Source organism: Sabethes cyaneus, chromosome 1 (genome assembly GCF_943734655.1).
Source record: "Sabethes cyaneus chromosome 1, idSabCyanKW18_F2, whole genome shotgun sequence".
Lineage (NCBI taxonomy): Eukaryota > Metazoa > Arthropoda > Insecta > Diptera > Culicidae > Sabethes > Sabethes cyaneus.
In genome coordinates, this window is record NC_071353.1 from 168,836,802 (window position 1) to 168,862,670 (window position 25,869).

General features: G+C 43.1%; 2 protein-coding genes across 2 annotated transcripts; both read left to right on the forward strand.

Moving 5' to 3' along the window:
• The first annotated feature begins 1,192 nt into the window (after positions 1–1,192).
• LOC128733199 (ubiquitin-conjugating enzyme E2 H) lies at positions 1,193–24,872 on the forward strand. Its single transcript, XM_053826879.1, has 3 exons — positions 1,193–1,302; positions 7,598–8,182; positions 22,072–24,872. The coding sequence occupies exon 3, from the start codon at positions 22,123–22,125 to the stop codon at positions 22,669–22,671; it is 549 nt and encodes a 182-aa protein (XP_053682854.1). The 5' UTR covers positions 1,193–1,302; positions 7,598–8,182; positions 22,072–22,122; the 3' UTR covers positions 22,672–24,872.
• Positions 17,529–22,010, forward strand: LOC128732421 (uncharacterized). Its single transcript, XM_053825669.1, has 4 exons — positions 17,529–17,648; positions 17,756–19,279; positions 21,539–21,694; positions 21,774–22,010. The coding sequence occupies exons 1-4, from the start codon at positions 17,529–17,531 to the stop codon at positions 22,008–22,010; spliced, it is 2,037 nt and encodes a 678-aa protein (XP_053681644.1).
• Positions 24,873–25,869: the final 997 nt, after the last annotated feature.

A 25,869-nucleotide genomic window follows, 5' to 3' on the forward strand; every position in this document is an offset into this window, starting at 1 on the left:
TACCGTTTGATAGCCATTTAATATTAAGGCAGGAATGCGTGACTGAGTTACGACTTACGTCTGATTGTTGGAGATTCAAAATTATCTGCTTATTATTATACATTCTTTGGGACGGCGTGGGATATCTAAGCCAGACTGAAGGTGAAGGCGGAGGCTCTGAAGCAGGAATTGGACAGCAAATCGATGTGTTGTCAACGAATGTATGGTAAGAAGAAGCTCCAAACGGTGGACCGATCACGTCGCAAGAATGCCGGACAACTGATGTGCATCGTAGTCACGGGAATGACACTTCCAATACCAACCTCTACAAAAAAACGTAGCCAACATAGAGCGGGCCCAAGCTGACAGCTTCATAGATGGGCTCAAGCTGACAACCGAGTTGGATGTGTAAATTGTTAAATTTTGTTAGTTTAAGTTTGATTTTAGCCAAGGTTTTAGCATCACATAGCCAATGCCAGGCAGGCAATTGATGCGAAATACATGAAACTGTGAAAATGGTTAGTTAAATTCGTTTTGTGAAATCGCTTTGCGTTTGCCGCCTTTTTCATGTGAGCAACGAAAATGTGACGTCATATCAGCCCCCTGATCGTAGTCTGTTCACATTATAAACCCAATCGGCACCAGGCCAGGACCAGGACCAAAGGGGCCCAACGTGCTACATGGCTCGACCAGGTTGAAATCGGCTTGCGAGTGTTTAACAACGATCTAATCAAATTGGCGACGAATAACCCTAGCGCGCTTTATAGCGTTTGATTGCGGTCAGAGTTTAATACCAAAACTTTCAGGAAAACGAAACAGAAAGCAGTACCAAATTTTTGCATGCACAGTTATCTGTAGCTCGTGTCGTGTCCGTGTGTGTTGCAAATGCGAGAGGATTCTCGCGCATCACCACAGAAAGAGCGTGCTTTGTTTTGATCGTTTTCGTTCACGACTGTGCGGATGGTGCAAGCCAGCCCCTTTAGCGTGCACGAGAGCGACCGAGAAGGAACGTGTTTTATTTGTGTTCACACTTCCTTCACTTCACCATCGCACATTCGCATAGGGCTTGCTCGCAAGCTCGCAATATTGTCATCCCGTCGCACCGCGCGCCTTCTGCTAGCCAATCATACGATAGCTACGACGCAGCATAATCTGTGTAGTGAGTGAGTGAGCACTAGCACTAGCAGCAGTATAGCAGCCACAGAGCCAGAGGGGCAGAGATAATTTTTCAGCTGTTTTCACCTCATCATTGGCAAACTTAGCTCCGACTTGTGTGGCGTGCAGGAAGTGTTTAAAGGTTCGGATTACGTCTGGAAGTAAGTGGTAAGTGTTTGCCAATCTTTATCCTATCGGGTTTCAATCGAGTTAAAATAAGTCGTTGCAGTTAGATGGTGTTTATCGCGAATCGTAGCAATTTTCTTAATATGCAATATTGTATTCTTTGCCTTCCCTTCTCCCATAATTTGCTCGTGCTGATCGAACAAAGAACGAGTGAACGAGACAGGTTGTACGAGCGACAGAGAAAGAAGTTTATTTTTCTGTTCCGATTCGCGGTAGTGCTGCCAGTTTTGTTGTTTCAGGATAACTCGACTTGAATCTGAATTAGGAGAGTTAAAATTAGTAAAATTTGTGACTTATGACGAAACTACATAGAATAGGATATGTTTACCGGTAGTAATCACTTTAGTACTTGAGATGTTTTTTGTGGATTATATTGAACTGAATTATGTTGCACATCTCTTTATTTGCATATAATACATATAATCAGATTGGAATGTATGACATCCTTTTATGGACTCAGTGGTTTATAGTAGTATAATCTTATCCATTATTGAAATTCTAGTGCGTTTTGCATTGAGATGGTCTACTAATGGTGGCAACTTTATACGTTGTTAACCGTATAATAGACAGTAGCTTATTGAAAACGTCGAAATTAAGATATGTACCTTCCATTTGATTTTGCTGTAAGTTTCCAAATTATGTACAGCTGCTGATGGGATCCAAACTATGTTGGTTACCCTACAGGCTTATAAAAGCTCAAATTGTACCCGAGGATTAATTATAGGTACTAACTACTGCCACTACTGGTTTACACCCTATATGAAATGTGACCCTCCAGTTGGCTTCAAGGTAGGACCACAGAGAACACTAACGTAAATAAATTCTAAATTCATGATATTTAAGCTTCGTGTCAGTTCGGCCGATTTGGTCGGTTTTAAAAAGCAGGCAGTTTAACAACTGAACTTTGATACCTACAAAATCAGTCAAAAACACAAAAATTGACTGACAGGTTAGACGAGCAGTCATTCAGCACTGCAATTCACGAATAAATTGTATTGAAGGATAGAAAACTGAGAAAGATAAACACTGTCAATAGCTCAGTAGTCATGTCCATGGGGTTACAGATAAAAGAATACTAGGTACCAGGGATAAAATTGTGTGCGCTGAATGCGTTTATTATATTCGCCTTCCGGCAAGGCTGTCCATTATTTCAAGCACTGTTTTGCTTCTCTCCGCTCGTCGATGTTCCTCCAAGATTCATCCGAGATCCACTCCCTTCGCTCACTGCGCGCTTTGCTGAGGCTTTCGTCACTGGTCGCGATGAAGGCGTTCTTGATGCCACTCCATTGCTCTTCGACGGTTCCACTAGGTGGCAATTGCGAGGTTCGGGATTGAAGTTGTTCGACAAAAACCCTTTTCACCTCAGAATTTTCCAATCGGCGGACGTCGTAGCGAAACCCTACTTTCTTCTCCCGTCGTTGAACACAAGGTGATGGTCGGATGCAATATCAGTGCTGCGTTTGTTGCGGACACCAAGAAGGCTCCTTCGCCATTTTCGGCTGATGCATATGTGGTCGATTTGGTTTTCTGTTCGGTCGTCACGGGGGAAACCCCCGTGGCTTTATGTGGTCTGGTGCATTCAAGGTCCGCGTTGTTTAAGCCAATTTTCGCGTTGAAGTCGCCCAAGTGGATTTGAATGTCCCCCTCCGGGATTTTCTCAACCACACTGTTCAACTGGCTATAGGAACTCTCTTTCTTCTGCATCTGTTGGTTCATAGCGCTGGATTGCTCTAAGGTTTCCAAACCATGTTCTGTATCTGGCAACGATCATTCTTTCGTTTATCGGTTCTCACTCCATCAGGACCGCATGTGCCCCTGGGGTCAGTAGGAATCCAACTCCTTTTTCTTGAGTAGCAGATGATTTCTTGTGTTCGCCAGTACCCGGCCAGCGGACCTCCCGCAGCCCCAGGATCAAGCATCAGGCGGCCAGCTTACCTTGTAAGTTGAGTCAGCTTGGCCTGCTGGACGAGGATCAGTATATTCCATGTTCCGATTCGTGTCCGACGTTTCCAATAATTCAGATTGATTTCTTCTTCAGTAACTTTTTTCATTTTTGGGTACAGTGGGTTGTTAGTCTAAGGTCTAATAATGCTTTTGACGCTTGGTTCGTTCTGGCAAAATCCCGGCCATATCTAGCAAGACTTCCAGCGCCTCGAAGCCAGCAAAAACGCCCGTTTTTGTACCAAAAATAATTTCCTTAAGAATCTTTTGAATGTGTTCATAAAACGTTAGAAAATCTGGCTTTAGTTTTCAGAAGGTCGCATAAGCCATGCAAGAGGGTAAAAAGCTAAGGTCAGAAGTCGCCCAAACATGCTTTGTAAGTGAGTTTGAGGATCAGGGAAAAACGTTTGATGCATCAGGGAAAGTCAGGGAAGTTTATTTTTGAATTTGAGTCGACACCCTGTTTAATTTGTTTTCGGATGAGAAACCATTTCAGGATCAAAATCCTAATTCAATCTAACAAACAAGTCATAAAAAACAAGACTAGGAGCGGCAGAGTCGATAGAATCGCAAACCCTAATTTGTCCTGAATATTAAAAGCTGGCGACAAGTAGGTAGCCACGTCATCGTTGAGACATGTGACGTTGAAATATCCGGTCGGACAAATTGGGCTTTGTGTTAGACCAACCTTTCACGCTTACTAGTTTGCAAAGTTAAAAGTTTGAAGTGGATTTATGTCCATCCATGTGATCCAACAAACAAATCAGCTAATCCCATTACCCTCTGGCAATAGCATAAACTATATATCATCTTGAAGTTTTCCCATAAGCTTCAGATGATAGCGGCTCTGACAATGTCCTGTTATTAAACCAGTATAGATCTTTCTTTCTTAGATCTTAGATCTTTCTTTGAAAGCTCCAGTATTTTACGAGTCATAGAAATGTTTGGAGAGATAAACCGTTTCGACTGCCTAGCATTGAAAGTGTTATTCCAATTTGATTCCACTTTCGTACATTCCCATTCCTTCAGTTCCATTTTTAAGGCAGAAGCAGATAGGCCGCAAAAGCGCTCAGGTCCTATAATTTGATGAGAGGATCCGAGTCTTGCAATCGCATCAGCCCTCTCATTTTCATCAATTCCACAGTGACCTGGGACCCAATATAAGTTGACTTACGGCAAGACAATTTTTGGAGTGATAGAATACATTCCCAGACGTGTTTTGATGTGCATGTCGCCGACTTAAGCATTTAGAGCTGCTTGACTATCGGACATGATGCATATATTTGAATGTCTATAGTTTCTGCACAAGCACACAGTAGAACACTCTAAAATTGCTTGGAATACAGTTGGCCATCTACCCATAGAAATGGACATGTCTATTCCTGGGCCAGTTACTCCTGCTCCCACTTGGTTGTCCATTTTTGAACCATCTGTGTAAGAAACAGTCGAGCCTTGGCGAAGATCGGGACCACCGTCTTCCCAGGAATCACGCCTAGGCTCATATAGGGTAAGAACCCCAGAATTCGCCCTCCCATTGGTATTCCCGTGATTTAACTCAATATATAGTTGAAATATAAGTTGTTAGTTTAATTTATATTCATTTTAACTCAGTTTTCAGTTATTTGAATAGAATTCGTTGTGTTGTTTTATGTATTTTAATGATTTAATGTGGTTTGAAAAATAGGTAATGTATTTAAGACGCGATTTTTCCATTTTCAAGAACGAGCACGAAAAATAAAATTGAGGAAAAGTAATGGAAAATCGTATCTGCACTTTTTTCGCATCAATTTGGTTATATCTGTTTCAAATTTCATAATTGTGCTTTTATTTTGATATTTTATCGCAATTCTGCTGAAAATAGAACATAAATGCACTGGGCGAAAACTGGGTATTGTAAATCAGTATTGTAAATGAGTTCCAAAATTCGCCCGGGTCGAATCTGTATATACTTAGCCGAACTTACTGCGTGAACCAGTTTTCGCCCTCATCTATCAAATATATGCAAATATGCCACACATAAGCAAATGCAAGTCACAATCGATTAGTTTGTTCGCTGATTTATGTTTATCAAAATGGTGAGTAAAAAGTAAAGAATAAATAATATTTTGATGCAGAAAGCACATCATATCTTCATTTGAATTCGTCTAACAAAAGAATTACCTGCTAAACATGGGCTAATGGGGTTTCTACCAAACGAACTGTTGAATTAGCAATAATCGACATCGAAATTGATAATAAGATTAAAACCGCACGAATTAATAAGACGCGCATAATATTCTCAAAAATCACAATTTTTCTTGTCATGAGAATAAATCTGTCATGAATAAAACTTTGAAAAGTATTTAATGTGCAATGCAGACAACAAAGAAATAATCGTGTTGATAAAATAGAATATTTCGATAATATCATGAAAATTCTAATAGCTTAGCATTACAAACCCGGTCTAACCAAAAATGCTAGTTAAGAATTCCAAGTTATGTCAAAAAATATCCTAGTTGAGTAGGTAAGATGGGTATGCTTACCAGTTACCAGGAATATTTAATACTGTAAACCGACATACCCATTTACAGACAGTGATTTACTAAACAATTTTTTTTCTTCATCTTTTTATTGACTATATTAAGCAGTTAAGCTTAGTTATTTCTTGGGGAAGAGGTTAGGTTGTGGACTCGAGTCTCACCTTCGATTAGTCAATATATATAGCCGAATATCAAGATTTTCCAGTTCAACTAATTTTTTATTGTTCACAGTAAACATTTACTCTTTCCCAAAAAATTACTAAACAATGATATAAGTAATCATTAAGTTTATTTAAACTATTAAAATAAACATTGTACCATTCTGTAGGCACTGAATTGTATTTATTTGCCCACATATCAATAGTGAAAATGAATTCAACAAAGGACCAGAAAAAGCACTATTCATTTTAAATATCTTTGACGAGTGTCAAAAGCCTTATTTTACTGCAATGAAAATAAACATTTAGTAAAAACCCACCTTCTCTGTGTTTTTTAGTTTTACTGAATCAGGTATCAGGAGGTGATGATCAGTTTATTTCAATTTAGATTAACATTTAACGAATTCCTGATACAAATTGATTGCCATATTAAGGACTGGATAGACATAATCTTAAAGTTAAATAATAGTAACAACAATTCTAACAAAATAATTGAGGTTATTTGGGAAATTTGCAACAAATAACAAGTGGGCGAAATCTGGGTCACATGGGGGACGAATTTTGGATCGCTATGGGCGAAATGTGGTACTAGAGGTTCCTGCACAAAATTGGCTTTTTTGCTATCAAATTTCAATTTTCGCGATTCCTAATAGCCAAAATAGATAGAATATTAATATATAGTCCTACTTGTCTGAGTTCAGGGCTGATTTTATAATAATATGGCGATTTATTCATTTTACAGCATAAAAACCTGATAAAAGGGGCGAATTCTGGGGTCGTTACCCTAGACGAAAAATTCGGTCAAAGTTGTATTTTTTCGCCATCCAGTCTTCATTATTGATTACCAGAGGATTAATACTAATAGTCTTTCGAATACTGAGATGACCTGTGAGATCACCATCAAAGAGGTTCATAGATTTTTTGATCCTCAGAGCACTCTTTTCAGCATCTAATTGTATGAACTGATGCAGTGGAAGCATATAAAGTAAAGCATCAATGCCTTCGACTGTGTACTTCTCATTGCACCTGTTATTGAGAGAGTGGCTAGCCTTTGAAGTCTTTCTAGCTTTTTCTGAGTAGCTTTCTCTTCTGTTTTTGGCCACCAGACCAACGAGGCATAGGTAATCCTGGGTAATAGCCGAATAGATCCACTGAATCATCTTCGGTTTCAGTCCCCATTGCTTACCAAAAGTTCTTTTACAAATCCATAGAGCATTTGTAGCTATGTTTACAGCTTGCTCTAGATGTGTATTCCAATTGAGTTGTCTGTCATGAAATACTCCAAGGTATTTGACAGTGTCTGAAAGTTTCAAGGGTGTTCTTTTCAATCTTATGTTACTCAATGTAACTTTTTTCCTTCTCGTAAATGGTATGATGGTTTCACATAGAAATCTCGCATATTTTTTCAAAATACACCTGGAAAATGCGGGGAATTTTATTTTCGTTGAATAACCGATACCCTATAATCTCGCGGATATGGTCGTATCGCGGGTGTTTTTCGACGAATTTGGTTATCCTAATGCATAAACTGCAAATTACTAGCCATTTTTGGATTCAAAATGAACTTACATTATGCAATGACTCAGATAGAAGAAGTTCTGTAAACTCCTAATTTACTCATTGATTTATTTTCAAATTTTTACCCTTATATTGTTGCAGTTATCAACACCGACCGCAGCTGGCAACTCTGGAACTGGCACTGTAAGCAAAACGTGTGCAACTTCAGGCGTAGAAACTGTGGTGCTCATTCTCCCGCAGTTTGCTTCGATAGTAGCGAGGAGGTTGGTGGCCGCCGTGGTAGTGCTGGTGTTGTTTTTATTTTTGTTGCTTGCGCAGCCAGAAGGGAGGATCTCCTCGTGATACGGTTGTCGTCGTCGTCGTTGTCGTCCGCGTAAAGCCAGCCAGCAGAGCTCTACTTGTACTGAACCAACTGCTGCTTCTACTGTTGTTGCGTAGTGGTTGGTGCGTGCGTGCGTGCGTGCGAGAGAGGAAATATACTGCTTCAAGGCGAACCCCGTCCGCGTAATCGAATCGAACAACAAAATTGGTGCACAACAACAGCGCCGTGAGAGAGCACATCGTCGACGGCGAAGACGAACGACAACGGACGGGCTGCAGGAGCATAACAATAACACAGTCGAGTCGAGTCGCAGTAGCATATCGACGAGAGCTAGCAGCAGCCAGAGTCAGCAATATCGAAGCAGAAGAGACACAAGCTCGCAGCTCTGAGGAAAATAAACACAGGTAATCTTTTTTTTTTTTTGCACTGCTGATTGGTACCAACCAAGTGGAATAGGAGGAAGGCAAACTCCAGGGACAAAGAGCTTTGAGGGTACGGGTAAACGGGTGTATACTTGTGTAAACGGTTCGTCGTAAGGTTACATCAGGTCCGTGTCAGTGTCAAACGGTGGGTAGTGATTAGTTAATCTAGGCTATTTGATAAATTATTTCGCGATATACCTGCCTGGTTTCGTGGGCTGAAACGACAAATACCTGCCTAATAATCTATGCGAGGCCGAGGAGGCTCAGTTGTTTTCGTTTGAGTGGTTTTGTTTTCGAGGGGAGAGCCAAAGAGAGCCGAGCCAGGTTCGAATAATGTCTTCTTCGGTTCGGAAATAATATATGCTGCGGTGAGTGCTACATTTAATCGTTGGATCGATTGTCGTGATGGATGGATGGATGGTCGGTCGGAGCTGATTGTGTCTAATCGAGTTAATGTTCAATCGAAAACGGGGGTGTTTTCTTTTGTTGTCGGTGGTTCTGATTTGAATACTCTTGCTACTAGGAGGCAGTTCTGTGCGGGTCAATCCAGACGGGTTGGGTTTTTATCGTTCAAGTGTTCTACTTGGTGTCTGTGAGCCAACCTTCACGTGAGAAGTATTCGGGATGTAAGCACAGGTGTTTAGTTTTGTTGGTATAAGACCTTGGTGTTAGTTGGAAATATTTGACATAATAATTGTGAGATTGTGCAAAACCCGAAACCGTTTCCTTGAATGTACTGCTTCCCTGGAAACTGTTTACCCAAATTCTCCCTTTTCCCGAAAAGTTCATCCGTTTTGGCCACAAAATTATTGGAGTAAATGCTCCATTTGAGCTTTGCCTAATAATTTTCTATTGGTATCAACTGGGGGACGTTGGGAGAGTTGGTGATCGTCGGCACAATGTGTAGTCTTAAGTCGGTTCATTTCCTCTAGTGATCTCTTGGCATGATGGTGTAACCAACGACCGTATGGCGACCCAAGAATGCCGAGATTAACGCGGCTAGCTCGTATTTAATCAATAAAAAGGCAAGAAAATAGTTGTCTTTGGTTAAAGCTATCTCCTTTCTTTAACAAATCCCACAAATGGCACGTGTGGACCCATGCGTGAGTACGGACGGCTGAAGAAAACTGCTATAAACGACGGAAAATGGGCTGTTGGAGAGCGCGAAGTGTTACCCGCCATCCTGAACGATCGAATAATTCGGATAACCTGAAAGTAAAAGATTGCAAAGGTGAAAAACTGCAAACAAACGTAAAACAAAGCAGTAGAGCCACAAAGTAGGAAAAGTAAAGATGATCGTACCGGATAAACAGGTCGTTCAGGTAAAATTGAAAGCCGGATTTAAGAGGAAAACAGCCTCCACTGACCAACACCCACCATTTTCTAACTCCCCCCATTGTGTTCACAGGACCTCATATTATCTCGAAAACTCGCTCTTGAGCATAATCCCGAGGAACGTCTATCGACGCCCAAACGCATCTATCCAAAATCCAGAAGGGAGAGTGACATCGTTGCGGTACCTGGAAGGCGGAAGTAGGCGAGGGAGTTTGCTTGCGCCTAATGCCAAGAGCGTAAGCCAACCCTGAGGTAGTGAAGAATGGAGTCCGCATTGCTATGTGCGTGCTATACCGGCTAGTTGCAATGGGCCAAGGCCGGTTCCGGTCAAAAGACGTCGTCCTTTGCGCGATACTTCTTGAAGAAGGCAGTAATTTTCGATTGGTACTTCATACTGTATCTTCGTATCTCCTCGTTCATCGGTAACCCCCAAAGGAAGCAATGAACATTCTCTTATCGCTGACCGTCAGCCTCAGAAGGATCTTCTTTGGGAACTTGCCGCGGAAGATATACTTGAAGTCATCGCTTATTTTGGCCAAGTCCTGCTTCACTTTTTAACCGGTTACCCCGACCTCCCGGTCCAGAAGCTCCAAACGCACGTTACGGTCGCGCAGCACTGTTGGGCGGCCGGAACCAAACTTCTGTTCAGCGCAGCGCTTTCGCCTTTCTAGCAGGGGGAGGGTCTTGTAAATGCCAGATTGGCTATATTGAACAGATATGAAGTGCTTCCCCAATGCGAACTTCGCTACGGGATGGAGCTAGCAGTACGAACAAAGCATCGAGCGTAGTTGTTTGACTGCTTTCGCCATGGATGTTGCATGCAAATCAACAGATAATTTTAAATTTCGTTCTTAAATCTAGATCTACTAATATTAAAATGGAACTCGTGATTCCCCTACAGCGCAGCCTACAGCACAAATCTAGGGAATTATTCGTCCACATTGGGTTCGGTGAGCTGCAGTCCATAGAAGCATTCGAGACCGGAGAATTCGACGGGACACACGTATGTGAATTTCCTCCAAGAGATTGCCGTTGCCGATTATTCCCATTAAAAGGTCGTATACGATTAGTCTCTTAGATTAGAGATGTTCGTCTTTCGGCAAGCGTATTCAGGTTTATCAATCAACTCTGATTTTCGTAGGCTGGACGCCGTAGAGGATCGTTCCATGGCAAACGACCCAGAGCAAAACGGATAAAGAAACGTTTTAATTTATCCTGTTTGGTACGGCGCCTACACTGGTGCTGCATATTCCAAGATACTGCGAACTAGGAAGCAGAAGAGCGATTTTGAAGCATATATATATATCACTGAAAACCGAAGCGTTGCGTCGAATAAAACCAAGCACAGCATATGCTTACGAAAGATTTTCAGATCATCCGCATATAATAGTTTTTCCGATTCCAGGCTATCACAGAGATAGTTTACAAAAAGTACAACAATTAATGGTCCTAAAATGCTGCCTTGAGGGACCCCAGAAGGTATATCGAAACAGTACGATTTGCTTTTGTTTAGATTTACCCAACCAGTGCGGCCTGTTAAGTACGAAAATAGACTATCAGTAATCCATTATGGTAGTGCAATGCTCTTCATTTTCTCGATTACTAACAAGTGCGGGACCTAGTTGAGAACCTTGGAAAAGTATGTAGTAGAAATTATGTCGCCACGCGTCCAGAGGGGTTGCTTTATCGGTGTTTCGAACGTCAAGTATTAAAATGAAGGGTCTGTGGTACGCGTTAGATTCTTAGAATAGGTGATGGTGGCTCAATGACTTCGCAGCAATTCACATTGCTTACAAAAGCCAAGTCAAGCAGCCTGCCATTCTGGTTTGGCGTTTTCTAACAATGATTCCTTTAGAGTGGCTTCCTATTCTGAGGATACATTTTTCGGCAGATGGCTATTTATATCGTAATCAAAGTTTCATATAAAATTCGGCAAGTTGAATTCGCTGAGCATAACCACGGAGTGGTTTCAGAACGGCCAGTAAACCTTTGAACACAGGCGTAATGTTCACTGAAGATGGACGCATCGGAGCCAGGCTTAATATAAATACAGCAAATATAAACACACTGTTTCGGTGATTCCGGACATACTGCAGCTTGTTCCAAACGCTCATTACCAGGGAGATGTACAAGATTACTTTTGAGTTCTTTTTTAACTGCAATTAGAACACCTCCTTCGCGTGTTGAGGCATTGGCTATTACAATCACATATATAAACGTTGTGCTCTTGGGTTATTGTTAATGCTTTACTGAAATGTAGGCCCTTTTTGGCTCCCCAAAGAACTAGCGCTCGTGGTTGAGGCCAGTCTACACAGTTTTTCTAGTGTCTCTTGTTTTCATTTGATCATTTATGGTCCTCAGCACTTTTGTCCGAATGAATATCCCTCTTAATCTGAAACTGTCAAAAATTAGTCATCGCGTACTATAATGAAAATAAAAAAATAACTTTTTTGTGTTAAGAAATATGGGGCCATCCAGATACCACGTGGACAGAAAAATACCAATTTTCAACCCCCTCACCCTCCTCCGTGGACAAGCGTGGACATTGGCTCAACCCCCACCCCTCTCTCTGGTTTGTCCATGTGGACATTTTTTTTTCTTATGCAGAATTTAACAAAACAGAAATGCATTGTGCTAAATTTAGTTTTCAACCTGATTTATGCAGTATTTATTAAAAAAGCTTACGTGAAAGGAAAGTCCAGTCTGAAGGCCCCGACGCAATGCATACGAATTCTTAGTCGTTGCGGAAATTGGAGTTTTTCCATGCATTCCATGCATTGTATTAAAATCTCTATGCGACTTGTTAGGACCTTAAGGTGAAACGGTACTGAATCCCAACATGGCCGCATCGATTTTTCGGCCATGTTGGGATTCAGTACCGTTTTACCTTAATTCTTGTGATCTTGTCTACTGCAAATTATTATCGACTGCAAGAATGTTCGTTCCAGCTTGACTTTCGCTTGACGATTCTTCTCTGTCCATAGTATCTTTGTCTAACCGGAGCACTTCAGCTTGGCCGTCTACTTCAACACAACACAAAACCTTTCCGACGCGATATGATTCGTAAAATTTTCTAAAGACGAATTCTTTTTGGGAATACGTTACCCATGGATGCAAAATGCAATCCACATTTGGTACAAGCGCGACCTAAATGATAATTAAGTCACATGACTGGTGAATATTAGTGGATTCTTCCGTTACCTTTATCATTTCCCAAAGGAGGTAAGGGTTGTAAAAATATAATAATATCTTTATTATTCCATTACATCAAATGTCAGGCTAGGCAATCAACATCTATGAGTACTAGCGCAGGCTTAATCTTTTCAACAAGATTTATGCCAGATATGTGCTCTCGTAATGCTCGGTTCATGTGTTTAGGTAAACATATGCCTTAGGCTTAGAAGATAAAACTTTATTTGAGCCCAAAAACAATCACTAATCAATGGTTAATGCTAATATGTAGAATTAATTCAATATTGCTGTTTCTAATTTCTATTTTCTGAATGAAAAAAAAAACTTGTCCACGCGGACATTTTCCATACTCCCTCCCCGCTTCCGTGGACAAGCGTGGACATTTTCATACCCTCCACCCCCTCTAAGCTGTCCACGTGGTATATGGATGGCCCCTATAGACATAGTGTCTTCGGCAAAGTTGTAAATATTGTAAAAATAAAAATAAGCAACTTTGCTTAAGAAATAAAATTTCAATCTTTATCGAGTGCTGATCTATAGAGCATATTCTTTAAAATTTCTTTAAAAATTGGTTTTTCATACTTAGCTTTTGTTAGTTGCATTTTACAGGAATATATGATTCTAGCTTCTAGGCGATTATTAAAGGACTCAAAATACACGTTTTTGCAGAAGATTGCAAATCTCTAGGGCCTTTCCTTACAAAGTTATCGTTTTTGGCTCGTGAAGTCAAGGAAAAATAAAGCTTAAATAAGCGAAGAATTGGGAAGAGCCTTCGAAGAATTGACACATTCGGGAAAATGGTTTTCTGGGAATTGGTACATTCGTGGAATAATCTTTTGGGGAGGCAGTTATGAGAAAAGGTTGTATGACATTTGCCCGAAAACCATCCCCTGGAAAAAAATTTCCCAGAATGTACCATTCTCCAGAAATATTTTTCCCGCAATGTACCATTTCCCCAGGAAACCATTTCCCAGAATGGATTATTGTCCAAAAATTTTCATCACTGGAATCATTGTTTGCATTTTGGTGAAAACCATCTTGCGGAATATATCTTGTCCCCGAAAACGATTTTCCGTTTTCCAGAGTATACTATTTTTCTGAAAAACCTTTACGCGTAGTACAAAGCAAAGCCCTGGATCATAAACTTTATTAACCCTCTCTGTCCCATGGTAGCACAGGTGCTCCATGACTTCCGATACTAAAAATGGCCATTAAAAGTTTTAAGGCATTTAAAAATGGATATTTTGATTCCATAACGTAGTAGAAACATTGTTTTACAAGATGTATAGTTGTGTTTGACGAATTGCTTATTAATAGCTTTTTCACATGATCAAAAACTGTAAACCTTCAAAACACCCCTCGGACAGAGAGGGTTAAGACTTGACCGTTCTTTATCGACAGATTTCGCAACCGGTCGTCTCAGAAGTCGCAAATCACTTTCGACCTGGTCGAGCCATCGTGCACGTTGGGCCCCTCTGATCCTGGTGCCGGTGGGATTGTTGAAGAGGACTGTTTTCGTCGCACTGTCGTCCGGCATCCTTACGACGTGTCCGGCCCACCGTAGCCTGCTAACTTTCGCTAGATGTACGATGGGAGTCTCCCCAAGCAGTGCCTGTAGCTTGTGATTCATACGCCTTCGCCATTCTCCGCTTTCAGTTTGTACTCAGCCAAATATCGTCCGCAGCACTTTCCGTTCGTACACGGCAAGGGCGCGTATGTCCTCCGTGAGCAGCGTCACGGCTTCAAGTCCATCAAGAACTACCGGTCTAATAAGAGTTTTGTACATTGTTAGCTTCGTGCGGCGGCGTGCGCTTCCTGATCGTAGCGTTTTACGAAGGGCAAAGTAGGCCCGATTTCCCGCTTGGATGCGCCGCTGGATCTCCTTACTAGTGTTGTTGTCCGCGGTCACCAGCGATTCCAAATACACGAACTCCTCTACCACTTCTAGTTCGTCGCCGTCAACGGTTACCGTCCGTGGGACACGCGCGTTTGTTTCCTTTGAGCCTCTTCCTTTCATGTATTTGGTCTTCGACGCATTTATTTTGAGCCCAAGTCTCCTAGACTCCGGTTTCAGTCTGGCGTAGATTGCCTCCGCCATCGCAAAGTTCCTGGCTATGATATCGAAGTCTTCTGCAAAGCCTAGAAGTTGGCTACCCTTGGTAAAAATCGTGCCTCTCGTTTTGATGCCCGCTCGTCGGATCACCCCCTCAAGAGCGATGTTGAACAGCATGCAGGATAAACCGTCGCCGCGTCTCGAAGGGACTCGAGAGTGTCCCAGAGATGCGTACGAAACACATCACTCGATCCAATGTAGCTCTGATCAGTCGCGTCAGTTTGTCCGGAAAACCGTGCTCGTGCATTATCTGCCATAGCTTGTCTCAATCGACTGTATCATATGCTGCTTTGAAATCAATAAAGATGTGATGCGTGGGCCCGTTGTACTCCCGACATTTCTGCAAGATCTGTCGGATAGTAAAAATTTGGTCCGTAGCTGCGCGAGCTCCCATGAAACCCGCCTGATAATTCCCTACGAAACCTTGCGCTATCGGTGACAACCGGCGTAACAGGATCTGGGAGAGTACCTTGTAGGCGGCGTTTACCAGCGTAATACCGCGATAGTTGCAGCAGTCTAGCCGATCACCCTTTTTGTAGATGGGACTAACCACTCCTTCCATCCATTCCTCCGGTAGCTTTTCCTCCTCCCAAATCCTCGAAATAACCCAGTGTAGAGCCTTTGCTAGCCTTTTTCCAAGCAGTTTTTCCCCTCCACCGCTTGTTGGCATTCCCCATCAAACCAATCATTTTGTGTACTCCGAGGCTCAGTGCCTAGTGCCGCGCTAGTGGACTCTCCGATGGCCGAGCGTATTTTGCCCCAACCGTCTTCGAGATTTGAAGCTCCTAACTCCTCGGAAGAAGGCAGTGCCTCATTCAGTACTCGCGCGTAGTTCTCGGCAGCTTGCGGGTTATCTAGCTGCCTGATGTTCAGCCGAGGAGGGCGGCTTTGACGTGTCCGGTATACGGTGGACAGCTTTGAGCGCACATGTACTGCTGCTAGGTAATGGTCAGAATCAATATCCTCACCCCGACGGGAGCGTACGTTCGTGATGTTAGAGAAAAACCGGCCCTGAGAACGAATGAGAATGAGAACGTGGTCAATTTGGTTCATTGTACGTTGGTCAGGTGATCTCCAGGTGGCTTTGTGGATATCCTAGCGCGGGAAAAAGGTGCTTCGGATCACCAGGCCTCGGGAAGCTGCGAAGTTTATACATCGTTGGCCGTTATCGTTCGTGTCGGTGTGCAGGCTATGGGGTCCTACCACCGGTCTATACATTTCTTCCCTACCGACCTGGGCGTTCATATCCCCGATGACGATCTTGATGTCCCGTGACGAGCAGCTGTCGTACGTTGCTTCCAGCCTCGCGTAGAACGCTTCTTTCTCATTGTCGGGTCTACCTTCGTGCGGGCAGTGCACGTTAATGATGCTATAATTGAAGAAACGGCCCTTTATCCTCAATACACACATTCTCTCGTTGATCGCCTTCCAATCTATCACGCGATCCTGCATTCCGCCCAGCACTACAAAGCCCATTCCCAGTTCGTTGGTAGCGCCACCGCTCTGGTAAAACTGGGCCTTTCCGCCACGGATCTTCCATACCTTCTCTCCTTTGCGACAGATTTCCTGCAGAGCTACGATGCCGAGTTTGCGGGGTTCCAGCTGTTCAATCAGCACCCGCTCGCAACCTGCAAAATTTAGCGATCTGCAGTTCCAAGTTCCGAGTTTCCATTCGTCGTCCTTGTTCCGTCGCCTAGGTCGATGCCGAATATTCCGCTCCGAATATGCTTGAATGTTGTTAGTTTAAGTTTAATTTAGGTGTGTAGCCGTACTGGGGCTACACTACCGAGTCTCGCGATGGGGCTGCCATCTTATAGTGCCGAGACTCACTATACCTCCTTCCCGGTTAGTATACGACCTTAGTTTCCACCGGGCTTGGTTACCCGATCTCCGCTAAGTTTGCTCGTATTCCGGCTGGTACCTCGAGGAGGTCGAGATCGGAGTTGCTGGATAAGAGGCTAACGACCACTATGGGGTCTATATTCCGCATTATCCAGCCGTTTACCAACCAACCAGTGTTCAGGTACCCTGAATAATGAAACTTTGTTTTCGCGGGAAAGTTCCCTTAGTTGTGCTGTACTCTGAAGCTAATTTGGATACACATTTAGTGGGCTTGAGAGCCAGTCGTGTCCAGGCTGTCCATAAAGGTACCTGATTTTCGGCTACTACATTATTTGAACTTTCACTTCTGTTTCGTGGCAGAATCGACGAGTGCCCTCCATAGACTCATAGCGGAGTGATAGTCGGAAAAAAGTCAGTAGTTTTTGATTCTATAAGGAACATACGGACAGACAGACAGAAATCCATTTTTATAGATCTATACCTAACACATAACATTCGGGGAAAATGGTCTTCGGCCAATTATATATTGTATATTGGTCGCTTCATCTGACAATTGACATTATCTACATGAAAATTAGATCTAAAACTGCGCAGCTACGCGTGAGTGCGGGGAAAGGGGCTTCCAAAATTCTCTCCACGGCAAGTACACATTTATTAATATACTTCCGGCGACTGACTCGTACCGTGTTTCCAGTACTACACATTTGCATGTTCCGACATCGGTTCTTACTGAACGACACGTTGATGACGACACTCCAACTGCTGAACTGACATTCCACCAGAATGACCGTGACCTCAGACATCCGCATGTCTCCTCGCCCAACGTGATACTGGGACGCACTACAGATGGAATTATGGACGCCCCCGACCCCCCCGCCGCAGTCGAGCCCTTCCAGCCAGCGACCAGCAGTCGTCCCGGTCCTGCTGGTGGGTGCAGGGAACGGGGCTTCCAGAATCGCCTTCCAGGCAAGTTTGAAATCGCTGATCCCAGCCCCACTGTTGATCCGCTCTCCACTTCTAGTTCATTACCATCGAGCCTCTTGAAATTCCATCCCGTTCACGTCTATTACCAGAACGTTGGTGGTATGAACACGAGTGTTCCTGACTACCTGCTAGCATGCGCCGACAGCCCGTACGAGATAATTGTGCTGACCGAAACCTGGCTTGACAACCGTACGTGCTCTCGGCAGATATTTGGGCCGAACTACGAAGTCTTTCGCTGTGATCGAAGTGTGCTCAACAGCCGCAAAGCTACGGGAGGCGGAGTCTTGATTGCGGTCCACCGCCAGTTGCAGACCTTCGTCATCGAAAACGTCGAATGGTTACCGGTCGAGCAAGAATGGGTAAATATCAAACTTTCTGACCGTAGACTATTCTTGTGTGCTATCTACGTACCTCCTGACCGCATCCGAGACCCGGTTATTCTGAATGCACATATTAATTCAGTATACCAAATAGCATCGATGGCATCTGCGTCGGATGACATTATTATTCTGGGCGATTTCAATCTACCAAGCATTAAGTGGCGTGAACGCGGCAACGGGTACCTGTACGCTGACATGGGTTCGTCAACTCTATCGCCTATCAATATTGAATTGCTCGATTGCTATAGTACTGCAACCGTTCAACAAGTAAACGATATACCCAACGAAAATGGGCGCCTCCTCGATCTATGCTTCGCCAGTGTTCGTAGTCAGGCCCCGGAAGTGACGATGGCGCCTACCCCGCTTGTCAAGCATGTTCTGCATCATCCAGGTCTGCTAATTACTACAAGCCAACAAATTATCCGTGACATAAATATTGCGCCTCCGGCCGTCTTCTACGACTACGCCCATGCTGATTTTGGGGATATTCTAAATGTTTTAGGCAGCATCAACTGGAGCACAGTTTTAGATAATGACGATATAAACACTGCTGCCACAACCTTCTCCAATATCCTGAACTACGTTATCGATCGTCACGTTCCCAAAAGAACTGCTCCCGCTCAGTACCAGATACCCTGGCTAAACACTATGTTGCGACGTCTCAAATCCGAAAGGAAAGCGGCTCTAAAGAAATTTACGAGGCACAGGACCCTAGCCCTCCGCAACCACTACCTGTCGATTAATATAAGATACAAACGCCTGAGTCGTTCCTGCTTTCGAAACTACCTGAGAAATGTCGAGCGAAGATTGAAGCGTAACCCCAAATCCTTTTGGAAATATGTCAACGAGCAACGGAAAGATGACGGTCTACCCTCGGTTATGTTCCTGGGTGATAAAACGGCAAGCAACTCTCAGCAAATTTCTGAACTGTTCTCGATGAAATTCTCCAGTGTATTTACTGATGCAAGTTTGACGATTGCAGAGATATCCACAGCGACCGAGTGTGTTCCTTTCCTGGGTCATTCATTGAACAACCTCACCATCGACGAAGTGATGGTTACATCGGCCGCCGCGAAGTTGAAACTTTCTCGTGCCGTTGGACCGGACGGTATACCACCTGTGTTCCTGAAAAAATGCATCCACGCTATCGCTGCTCCAATGAGTCATCTTTTCAGCTTATCCGTTAACTCAGGTGTCTTTCCCTCAGCATGGAAATCGGCCTACATGTTCCCTGTGCATAAAAAGGGAAATAGGAAAAACGTAGATAACTATCGAGGAATCTCTGCTCTAAACTCAATTTCGAAACTGTTTGAGCTCGCCCTGTTTGAACCAGTATTTGCATTTTTCAAACCGTACATCTCTGATAACCAACATGGATTTATGCCCAAGCGCTCCACGACTACCAATCTCTTGACTCTCACATCCTACGTGATAAATAGTTTCGATGCTCGGTCGCAAACAGATGTCATTTACACTGATCTTTCCGCAGCTTTCGACAAATTGAACCACCAAATCGCTATTGCTAAATTGGATAAGCTTGGCATAGGTGGTCCGTTGCTGCGTTGGTTCCGTTCATACTTATCCGATCGCCACTTAAAGGTGAACATTGAGGGCAGTCTCTCTGGATCGTTCACTGCTCATTCTGGAATACCACAAGGCAGCCATCTTGGTCCTTTAATATTCCTAATCTACTTTAATGACGTCAACTACCTGCTTAATGGTCCGCGACTCTTGTTTGCTGACGACCTCAAGTTATACTCAAAAGTTGAAAATCTATCCGACGCCGCTGTCCTTCAGGAGGAACTATCGACCTTTGATAAATGGTGTGTCGACAACCGAATGCTGCTTAACCCCAACAAGTGTGAAGTCATCACATTTTCCAGAAAGCTGAGCCCGTTCGCTTTTGACTACAAGCTGTCAAATACGCCATTACGTCGTGAAAACTGCGTCAAGGATCTGGGGATACTGCTCGACTCTAAACTTACATTCAAACAGCACATCGCGTACATCGTGGACAAAGCCTGCAGAAACCTCGGATTCATTATGCGCATCGGCAAGAACTTCAACGATGTTTACTGCTTGAAAGCTCTTTATTGTGCATTAGTCCGCTCCAACCTTGAATACTGTGCTCCAGTTTGGAGCCCATACTATCAAAATGGAGTTAGCCGAATCGAGTCAGTGCAGCGGAGATTCATTCGTTTTGCTCTTCGGAAACTTCCGTGGAATAACCCTTTCCAGCTGCCAAGCTACGAACAACGCTGTAAGCTCATCGACCTAGACCCCCTACATGTTCGTCGCGATGTAAATAGAGCAACAATTGTTTCCGATTTATTGACCTCACGGGTGGATTGCCCGTATATATTGCAAAACCTTGATATTCACGTCCGGAGTCGTACATTACGCAATAGCCACTTTTTACACGTGCCGAATCGACGGACTAACTACAGCAGCTTCAGCACGATTACCGGTCTCCAACGCCATTTTAACCGCTTTTACACCAGCTTCGAATTTGACGTCAGCCGTAACGTGCTGAAAAATCGCTTTTTTTCAATAGCGCGTAGTTTTTAGGTTAAATTATCATTTGGGCCACAAGGCCTGTTGATGTACAAATAAATAAACAAATAAGCTCACTGGTACTCCAGGCAGGGTTTTTAACGAGGTTTAACTCTAGGTAGACTTCCGTTCAGCCAACTGCAGACAGCATCGCGAAACTGCAATGCCATATCATCCACGTCCATTTCAAGGTGCCATTCCAATATTGGTAACTAGAGGATGGTGAGGATCGACGCGAAACAGTGGAGATATTGCGCAAATCAATTGATCAGGAAGGCAATAAACGAGGTCGAGTGTTCGTCCAAGGTAATTACTCAGTGGATTTACTTGTTTAAAGTTTAGGAATTCGAATTCATCAACCACAGCAGCACTAGCAGCAGGAAGCAGGAGGGAATTGTCGTACTGTACTCCATCCTACCCATTAAACCAGGAAATTTGCGGTTGTTTGTAATTCCCGCGGGGAGGGATGTAAACTGCTACAAGCAAAAACTTAGTGCCTCTGATAGCAGCAGATACATAGACTTGTTCGTGACATGGTTTAGATCGACCATCGGACTAGGGAACTGTAGAGCAACGGCAATCAATATGCCACCAAAAGAACTACCAACACATCGATAAACGTTGAAGGCGGATCCAAACAGCCGAAAGGAATTGATGCAGCCATCTAATCCGGTTTTAGTTAACATGATTGGATCATAGTTACAGTCGTTAGATTCAAGAAACAGGTCGTCTACTTTAGTCCCAGAACCTCGCACATTTTGATAATACGCTCTTATACAATCCGTGTCATTGGTGTGTGTTGAGAGCTCAGAAATAATGCTCCTTTCACGTAGAGATTCCGAGCTGCATGCGGGAAAAACAATACGACTGCTATAGATGCGGACCGGAACTCGAGGGCTTCTATAGTGTCAACTTTAACGCACCCAATATGACCTTCAGATGATGATCGCCCAGCTGATAGTTGAGACGAGCTGGAAGCGTTCGAAAGATCAGGAGGAGTCGCGTTCAGTGGGTTCAAGGAATCCCTTAATACTGTGGGCATTGGACAGCTGGCACTCCACGCTGAGTGAGCGATGTCAACATGTCGCATCGCAGGTAGACTTTCGTTGTCGATTCATTTGATCACAGTTAACGCATTTTTAAAAAACACATTCGTTCGCTTTATGATCACCAGAACATTTGGTACTTTCGGGAAGGCGATTTTCGGGGAATTGGAACATTCTGGAAAATAGTTTTCGAGGAACTGCGACATTTAGAAAAGTATGTTTCGGAGAATTGGTACATTCCGGAAAAGATCTTTCGGGGAAATCATACATTCGGGAAAATGGAGGAACTGTTACATTCAGGGAAATATTTTTCGGGGAATTGGTACATTCGAGCTAATATCTCTCGGGAAAATGATCTTCGGTGAAAGATCTTTCGAGGAGTTTCGGGAAATTGTTACACAATCTAACTGTAGGTTTTTTTTACAGAAACTGCAGATAAACACCCCTCCAGCTGGGTGTCATTGTTAATCGGGAAAAATGTCCTCCCCTAGTGCCGGCAAGCGTCGGATGGATACCGACGTGATCAAGCTGATCGAGAGCAAACATGAAGTGACCATCCTAGGCGGGCTGAACGAATTCTGTGTAAAATTCTTCGGCCCCCGAGGGACACCGTACGAAGGTGGCGTGTGGAAAGTGCGTGTACACCTGCCCGAGCATTACCCGTTTAAGTCACCGAGTATTGGATTCATGAACAAAATTTACCACCCAAACATCGACGAAGTGTCCGGCACGGTTTGCCTGGACGTGATCAATCAGGCGTGGACGGCGCTGTACGATTTGTCCAACATTTTCGAATCGTTCTTGCCGCAGCTGCTTACCTATCCGAATCCGGTGGATCCCCTGAACGGCGATGCAGCCGCCATGTACCTACACAAACCCGAAGAGTACAAGAAGAAGGTAGCGGACTATGTGCGGCGGTACGCCACCGAGGAAGCCCTGCGCGATCAGGAACCTACAGAAAGCTCCGACAGTGAGTCCAGTATGTCCGATTTCAGTGAAGACGAAGCGCAGGATATGGAGTTATAACAACGGCTAGCCTCGATATTAACCAATTACTATTATTAAAGAAACAAACACCCGTGCAGATGATTAATGGTGAGAAATGAAATCTTTTTATTAAATTAAATATTTTACACGTAGGTTCATTCATCGCTCACACAACTACAAACTCACACACGCCATCGTATCCGCACACACACGCAAATACACTCATTCATACACACACACACCGCGACACTTAGTAACCAAATAAGAGAACAAACAATAGGAAAAATTATTGTGAACGAAAAGTAGTGAAAAAAAAAGATAGATCCCTGTGCGATTACAACCGAGTAGAGCCAACAACCATCGTAATTCTGAACATCACAGATCAACTCACAGTCCGGTGAATGGAAGGAGCCAAAGTTTGGTTTCATGTTCTCGCTTGATTCTTACCTAATTCGAATTCAACTCATTTCGAAGTCCCCCCCCCCAGTATGCAGCAAAACACCACTACATAAACAGCAGAGTAAACAAACAAATACTAATCTATCTATTTAGTACGTTAATCGTTTACTAACGTCTCTCCCCGACGCAACCGGGTAGTAACCAAACAACCAACAAACCAAGCCTATCATGTGTGTGTGTGTGTAAAATTTCTCCGTGTGGTAGTGGCACGACCAAGCGTTTGTGTTCGGAGTTCGGTTTTTTTTCCTAACCGCTAGCCTATTGTGTAAACCCAAAACCCATGTGTAGAAGAAGCGCGCGCGTTTGTTCAACTTTGCCAATACAATTATATATACATAATTAACTAATTTTTGCGCGGTACATTACTCCCTAATTGTGAATGTTGATTGAGTTTATTATATTTACAACCACTTATTATACACAAAGTCAAAGATTAATACCTGTATATTATTATTATTATTTTTGTCGCTCAGGCGAGAGACGATGAAGGTCTCACTCCGTTTTGTTCTCTCTCCCACTCTCCGTGTGTGTGTGTGTGTCCTTTCGCTCGGTGGTTCCCTGCTGCTGATGATTCTCTTCCTTTCTTCCGCAACCCACACAAACCCAATTTAAAACCCCTCACCCCCCTCCTTCTTCCCCCCGGTAGGTGTGGGGCAGTAGACGTTGCGCGCGGCAGGAGGAGATTGTTTATTAAATAATTAATAGTAGGGATTATTAAGAAGTAATAATTATATACTAAAAGTAATGATAATATATGACAACAAAATGGAGAGCCGATAAGAGGAAAAAAAAGTGATGGAAAAATTGAAATAAAGAAAAATAAACGCAATGGAGTAAAAAAAACAGTAGTGCATAAGTCATGTTTGTAATTTCGATGAATGATAAAGTTTTCTTTGGAGAAACAGAGCAAAAATAGACAAAAAGAAGACCGCATATATTTAAACGTACTAATAAAACTGTGAGAGAAAAGTAGCAAACGGCCGTTACTGTCGGGTTGGATGACGGTCCCCTGATTTCGTTTCAGTTTAGGAAAGATATCAATATAAAACACTACGAAATCCTTACGGAAACTACAAAATTTCAAAAGCATGTCGGGAATTTCTTATAGCATCCCCAATCCGTTGAGGTTACTCGGTTATTCAGTAAATAAAAGCGTTTTATGCTGGTGTTGAGAAGCACGTATTTTGTATGTTTCAACACCAGCTTGACCAACAACTTCGCATCGATAAACGACGTTACATGCTCACCATCGTAGAGTTCATAGACTGCAAGGCGGCGTACGATTCAGTTAAGCGAAATGAATTGTATATTTGAATAAAATTTTCCCACAAAACTGATTGGGCACACACTGGCTCCGTCACCCTTGACGACTCAACGACAAGCGTCACAATATTCTCACGAGTCATGGTCACCTCACGTAATTTTTTTTATGTGAGTCTATCTAAGTGATTCTGGTTTCCTGGGTGACTGTACAAATCAAATCTACGACAAGTTCCGGCAGTACAATTCGCAGACTCATCATCTGTTTGTGGACTGTAAGGCAGCCTACGATTCAGTCAAACGAAATTAGCTGTGGCTGCTAGAACATGGTTTTCCGACGAAACTAATTACGCGTTGGATGAGTCAAAATCATGCGTCAGAATAGCGGGAGAGACCTCAACCGCTTTCGTGACATTAAATGGACTGGAGTAAAAAGATACACTCACTAACCTGTTAGTCGACATTACCTTGGAAGGTGCAATACGAAGAGCGTGGAAAGGAACGGGATCCTCATCACGAAATCTAACATGCTTCTTGCGGACGACGTCTGTTCCTAGACGTTCCGTGAGATAAGGATTTCTTTTAGCTGGCCACAACGAAACTCGCTTCCGTTGTTTTAGTAGTAGTAGTAGCAGCAGCTTTAGCTGTAGATTTATTTATAATTAGCATGAAGAAGTTTAGCATGCATAGATATTAGTTTAATCACTCACAAAAATCGGTTTGCACGTGTATCTTCGTCTTAGGAACAAATCTAACCTAAACTTTAGTTTTAAGTAGGTTATCTAATTATTTTAGCTGCATGATTTTAATTAGGTATTTTTTAATAAAAGAGAGAAAATAAATTTACTTTTAATATAGGAAAATAATTCAATTTTTATAAATATTTAACATATTTTTAGCAGCTTTCTCACCTCACACAAAATATAACTGAACTGTTCAACGTTTGCTTTATGTATGAAACAGGAAGTTGCTAATGCCAACGTCCAGTTGACAATCTCGATGACGGGTCGATGCCCACCGTTACAGTAGCGTGACCAGAAGTGCTGCCAGTATTAACATTCTCTCCCCCGTAAAACTGGCCACCAGGTCCCGTTTTACAACCTTCGTCAACCTCTAAAACTGCCAACTTTGCTACTGGCCTTCGCATCAACCCCCTCGCAGTTTGTGCGATTGCTTGCCGTATTCTACAGTCTACCCCCTTGACCACTTTCATAATACAACCTCTTGTCCACTCGTTACTCCTGCCTTCTCCGACTACCAGCATTATTGCTGGCATATGTAGTCACTTTACTCACTGATTGCACCACACACGACATAAAGTTTCCGAACGTTTTCAAATTTACTTCAGGAAAGCGCTGAAGATTTGTGCCCCACTCTAATTGAAGATGTGGAGGAAGTTTCGCAACTAGTTCGACGAGGAGGGTGGGATTTGACAGGTGTGCAGTTTGACCGGCAACTTCTAAGTGGTCGCACAGACTCTGAATTGACAACCCAAAATCGATAATGGTTTGAAAATTT